The sequence below is a fragment of the Cajanus cajan genome, chromosome 3, assembly GCF_000230855.2.
Source record: "Cajanus cajan strain Asha chromosome 3, NIPB_CcT2T_4, whole genome shotgun sequence".
NCBI lineage: Eukaryota > Viridiplantae > Streptophyta > Magnoliopsida > Fabales > Fabaceae > Cajanus > Cajanus cajan.
Window position 1 is genome coordinate 77,230,354 of NC_138519.1, and position 6,437 is coordinate 77,236,790.

General features: G+C 33.0%; 1 protein-coding gene across 2 annotated transcripts; it reads right to left on the bottom strand.

Moving 5' to 3' along the window:
• Positions 1–2,357: 2,357 nt before the first annotated feature.
• On the bottom strand, positions 2,358–5,889 carry LOC145955914 (protein NRT1/ PTR FAMILY 5.6-like). 2 transcript variants are annotated; one of them, XM_083071374.1, is made up of 6 exons: positions 5,770–5,877; positions 5,500–5,572; positions 5,266–5,395; positions 4,643–4,860; positions 3,744–4,282; positions 2,358–3,348 (listed from the first exon to the last, which is right to left on the bottom strand). In XM_083071374.1, exons 3-6 carry the CDS (start codon positions 5,390–5,392, stop codon positions 2,517–2,519), a joined length of 1,716 nt encoding a protein of 571 aa, XP_082927500.1. In that variant the 5' UTR covers positions 5,393–5,395; positions 5,500–5,572; positions 5,770–5,877; the 3' UTR covers positions 2,358–2,516. The 2 variants fall into 2 exon arrangements, with proteins under 2 accessions (XP_082927500.1, XP_082927499.1); XM_083071373.1 differs by lacking the exon at positions 5,500–5,572 and having other exon boundaries at positions 5,770–5,889.
• Positions 5,890–6,437: the final 548 nt, after the last annotated feature.

The window sequence follows — 6,437 nt, forward strand, 5'->3', positions numbered from 1 at the left end:
TTAGAATTTCTAGGAATGTGGTTTTCTTTGAAAATCAATATTTCTTTCCATCGTTTATTGAACCACCATCTTCCTCTTTATCTCTTATGCCACACTTTTTAGATTCTTCAACAATTATGGAACGGTTCAAGCCTAGTTTTGTGTATGAAAGAAGTCGTCAAGTTGATCCTGGTTCTCTTCATGATTCTGCCCCAACACTAAATCTTGTCACTCTTGTCATACCTCTTCATCAGTCTGTTCGACCGTCTAAACCCCTAACTGGGATGGTTTTTATACACCTATATCTCTATCAACTAGCTTGTCCTCTATTTGTCTTCCCTCTTGTTACACACAGGCTATGGAACATGAGCGTCAGAAACAAGCAATGCAAGAAGAACTGCAAGCACTTCAAGAAAATTACACTTAGGACATTGTTCCTTGTCCTCCCACGTTCAAACCTATTGGAAGTAAATGAGTTTTCTTTATAAAGCTTCATTCTGATGGCTCTTTGGATCGTTACAAAGCTCGATTAGTCGCCCTTGGTAATAAATAGGAATAATGGGTTGATTATGAGAAGACATTTGCTCTTATTGCCAAGATGACTACAGTTCGAACCATCCTAGGCATTTTCCTTCTAAATCTTGGCCACTGCATCAAATGAATGTGAAGAATGCTTTTCTTCACGGTGATCTAAAAGAAGAAATCTACATGAAGCTTCCTCCTGGTATGACTACTTCCTCTCCTAATGATGTTTGTAAACTATGTCGTTCTCTGTATGGGCTTAAACAAGCTCCTCGGGCTTGGTTTGAGAAGTTTCATACTACGCTTCTTAATTTCTCCTTCACACAAAGTCAATACGATTATTCTCTTTTCTTCCACAAGTCTCCCACGGGTATAGTTCTCATCTTGGTTTATGTGGATGATCTAATCATTACGCGAACTGATAATGGTTGATTACTAAGCTTCAAGTAGTGTTACATGCAACATTCCGCATGAAAGATCTTGGCCAACTCACATATTTTTTTGGGATTGGAGGTACATCATCGATCCAATGACATATATTTAAACCAGCATAAGTACATCCAAGATTTGATCACTTTGGCTAGTTTAGAAGGAACTACTTCAATTGATACTCCTATGGAAGTAAATGTCAAATACAAGAAAGATGAAGTGGATCTTTTGGCTGATCCAACTATCTATTGACGTTTGTTAGGAAGTCTTATCTACCTAACGATAACTTGACCTGACATTTTGTATGCTATTCACCAATTCAATCAATTTATATCTTCTCCTCGACATCTTCATTTTGCTGTTGTTCTTCGCATTATCCGCTATATTATAGGGTCCCCTACATGTGGGTTATTCTTTCCTAGAGGCTCACCTTTATAACTTATGGCATATAGTGATGCTGATTGGGCAAAGTGTTTGGATACTCGTCGGTCTACTACAAGTTGGTGTATGTTTATCGATGGTACCTTAATTTCTTGGAAATGTAAGAAGCAGGATTGTGTTTCTAAATCTTCTACCGAGGCTGAATATCATTCAATATCTTCTGCTTGTTCTGAAATTGTATGGTTACATAGTCTTTTGGAGGAGCTTGGATTTTCACAGCTTAACTCTATCCCTCTTCATGTTGATAATACAAGTGCTATTCAAATTGCTTCAAATCCCGTGTTCGGCAAGTGTACCAAACATATCAAGGTTGATTGTCACTATATTAGGGAAACCTTGATCAGTAAAGTCATCTCTCTTCCTTACATCTCCACAGATCTTCAAGTGGTTGATATCTTTACCAAAATTATGACTAGACAGTGTCATCAGTTTCTTGTTGACAAATTGTTGCTAGTTGACTTACCAACATCAATTTGAGGGGATGTTAATATATATTTAATGTAATTTATTACCTATTTTAATATGATTATAGCTGTATTATTTAATACGTGACATATATCCTAGCTGTTAATCTCCTATAATATCTTCCTTCCTTGTATAACTCCTATAATCTCTCATCTCTTTATAAAAATATATATCTTGTTGTCTATTTAAGAAAGAGAGGTTGTAGAAAGGCAAATTAGTTTTTCAAAACAAAAGCTTTTGTCATACTGTAAAATGTTTTCTGATCTCTTGATATATTGACAATTATAACCGCGTGTCATACATAAAATAAAGAAAATGATATTTTTCACTTGTTGTTTATCACTTATATTTTTCATCAGAATTCAGTTACATTCTAAAGAAATATATATTTATTTTTCTTGGGAAAGAAAATTAAAGGAAATGAGTAGAAAGTAAGATGGCTTTATATATAGATGGTTTGATTTTGTAAAAAGGAAAAGGAAAAATGTATACAAAATGACACAAACCAAACGCGGGAAAGCTAGAAACATATTTTTAATCTGTTTCCTTCCTTTCCTCTTTGTACCTAAACCAAACAATATTATGTAAAAATAAAGGTAAAGTCGAGCATCAAGATTTCAGAAAATATAAAAGGTAACAACAAATTCCATGTTTATTTAAGCAGAAGTGCATGAGATATATCATGCCATTGTAACCACCCCATCATCAATTTCATTTTCCCTAGCTTTCCTCTGTACGGTCTTATAAGTATACATCTTCGCAAACAATAGAAAGAGACACAAATTCAAAGTATTTACCATAGTCAACATCCAATAAAACTTATCCAAACGACTTGAGTTTATATCTTTTCCAATCCAACTCTTCCCATTCTTCCCCGTGACATGGTCCACAATCATGATCAGAAAGCTGTTTAAGAAGTACCCTACTCCAAGCACACTAAGATACAAAGCCATTCCTAAGCTTCTCATTGAGTCAGGAACTTGGTCATAGAAATACTCTTGCAGACCAACCAGAGAAAATGTATATTGAAGGCCAAGGATCAAGTATTGGGGTATCAGCCACAACACACTCATTGTCTCACCCAATCTATATCTCTTTGTTTCTACCGAGGCAGTAACAACCATGATTATGATTGATAATGCTAAGCCAATGCCAATCCTCATAAGGATGCTGATGCCTCTTTCGTTACCAGTGGCTTTCCTCATAACTGGAACAATGATCTTATCGTATATTGGGACAGATATTATGCTGCCAAAAGCTGCAAGGGAACTCATGGAAGCTGGTGGGATTTTGAAGTTGTCACTTATCTTTAGGTTCATAGAAGCTGCTTGTTTAACAAAGAGTGTTCCGCCTTGTGCTACAGATACTCCAACTAATAATGAGGTGAGCCACATGGGAACAACATTCAGAATAAGCTTTGTCTCCTCCACTCTTGTCACTGTTGTTAATCTCCATGAACTCACTTTCTGCCCAGTATACTTTTCTTCAACTATTGCAGCCTTGTCAAGAAACCTATTCATTATTATTGAATTGATTAGAATTCATTTAATGGGTAGGTTCAACTATATCTTCTGTTGTGAAACACAAAATATTATACTACCATAATAATAACTTAATTTACATATTTTATTTAATTAATAAATAATTCTCGTTACTTAGCATGAGGAGTAAAAACATATCTGTACATATTATTGATTAATAGTAAAGAGGACACTAAAACATGTAAGTAATAACATAACCAAAAAAATAGCCTACTGTGGTGTAGTTTATAGGATTATATTTGTAATATAGGATTAATGATCTAATAAAAAAAGACGAGAGAAAAATGTTATATATGAATGATATAAATTTTAAATTAACAATATCATTGAGGATTATAACTACATGGTAACAAGGTACAGATATACCTGAGCCTACTAGTATGGTTTAGAAGCCTTCCTTTGTCTGACTTTGGGACTTCATACAATAGGGCAGGATTTGAAGGAGAAGACAAATTCCTTTTCCTTATAGCCGCAACTAGGACTTGTAGAATTGGCATGAAAGGGTTTCCTTCTGCATCCCTAAACCTATAAAAGGGCATCCCCACATAGAAAGCAATGAAAGTGAGAGCCATAAACGTAGTGAGTATGAGACAAGCAACTCCCCAGCTCACAAAGTCCTGAACATAAACAACTACTGTTGCGCCAAGCAGCATTGCAAGGCTCAGCACAAAAGTCCACCAGTTGAAGAAAGACATCTTCTTCTTTCGTTCTTCGAGGTGTTCATCATCAAATTGATCAGCTCCAAAGCTTTCTAAGCATGGTTTGAATCCTCCGGTTCCCAAGGCGATGCAGTAAAGGGCAAGGAAGAAAACCACTTCATGAAACTTCCTTGGCCGATCACATATCTCATTGTTGCATGGTTTTAAACTAGGGATGAATTGAGACATGGTCAACATGCTTAATCCCTGGTTTCACACAACAACTAATGAGGCTTATTTTTTATTGCAATAGTGTATATGAGATCTTCCATTTTATCAAAGACAGGATATATATGAACTGTAAAAGCACTCATTACTAAGTTTTGCATGTAATAACAGAACAACAAAACTTAAGTATAGGATTATAAGTACCGTTAATATTGTGTTTTTAAATAAAAATTAGAACTTTATTTTAATAATATATATAAATATATATTATTAAAGTTTGCACTAAATATAGATATATGTTATTGAGACAATTTTAATTCTTATTAAAAAATAGTATTTATAGGACTAAAGTTAAATTTTGTCCTTAACGTTTGTTGCATTGAAAAAAAAAAAATATACCTGAAGGTATAAGAGGGAGGAAAAGAGGACCATACGAAATCGACCAGTGTAGGCATCACCAATAAATCCCCCAATTAGAGGCATCAAGGTTGTTGCTCCTTTCCAGAAGTTTACATTATTGGTTGCTGTTTTGAGGTCTTCATGCATCACATTAGCCAGGTACATGATAAGATTACTGGATATCCCAAAGTGACTTAGCCTTTCACTAAATTCAATTGCTGCTCCAGATTGAAATAGAATCACGAAGTTATTCTTGTATTAAACACATTTATTACATAACTTATGTGGTTGCTAAAATCATGTTGAATTTGACCCTTCAAATTACATCTTATGTAAAATAGATAAGAACTATATGATCAGCTAGTAATTTCTCGTAAACTAAAGTAATCAAGGGTTATGTGATCTAATTAGTGTACCTACTAATTTCTCCTATTTTGAGCATTTTTTTATTTTCATAAATTATTAACTGTGCACTAAATTTGCAATTCTTTAATATTTTTTAATGAGAGCGAAGGTTAAAAATGAAACTGCGAACCAAATGATGAAATAAATTGATAATTCTTTTACTATTGTAGCAAACTTGAAATAAAATGATGATATATGTAGTAAATATGGTGTCTTACCAAGGACAAAAAGTGAAGCTTTCCATACACCCGTGGAAGCACGGTGAGCAACTCTGCCCTTATAATCCACAGATGCATCATGCACCCATTTCTCTTCTTCACTTTTACCTCCATTTCTCTTCTCCATTTCCTGCTCCATGTTTACACATACATAAAGTAGGTTAAAAAGGTCTTCACCTTCTGATAGTATATGTTACACTTACATATATGGAAAAATGAAAAGGGTGACTGAACTCTATGGTTGGTGAACTCGTTAGTGACATTTAAAATTCAAGTAGCAAAGAGCCAATTGCTACTTATATTGGTTCTGCATTGCAAGTGAAAGACAATAAGGTGTGTATACTATAAATTAATCTTTGGCTTACCAAAAAATAAGGTGTATATTTCGTTAATCAATTATTTAATTTGCTTGAGATACAGAGAGTGCTAGTGAATAGTATAAGATTACATTCGAGTGAGTCTTTACACAGAATTTAATATAACTATGATGATATTACAACTTACAAGTATGGTGGATTTCTCACTGAGCATTTTAAGTGTAAATTAATGATATCAATATATCATTATTTCACCAAATAAATCTCTAATTTCTATTTCATTGTTCCTCCACAATAAGCAATACAAGTCATGAATTTTATAGGAAAAATCATAGTAAAAAAGCAATTACGCAAATACTTCATCTATTTTGTCGTTTTGTGATATACGTATAAGATTCTCTCTATTTTCAAAACTTCTTTTTGTCGGTTATTTTAAAAACTTTAATAAAATCTAATTATACTTAAGTAAATTTTCATGAGGCATCATTGATCAACAGTGAATCATTATTTTTTGTGTATTACTATGATTAATTAAACAAAAATCTTGTTTATTAAAGTAGAATTTAAATGATTAAAGATGTGTTTGAGAATCGGTTAAACTTAATTAGAATTGAAAATTTTTTTTTACAAACTTTTGATTTTTTTTATATTAAAATACGTATTTTTCCGCTAACAAGATTTTAAACTGAAATTTAAAACACAATAAATACTTAAACTATAAAATTTAGAAATATCATTAGAATAATGCAAGAAAATAAACAGCAAAATAAATTATGCTTTCACGCCTTCATAATAAAAATAAGTACGTAAAATTATTGCTATTAAAATTCAATAAAAACTTAATCACATGAATTG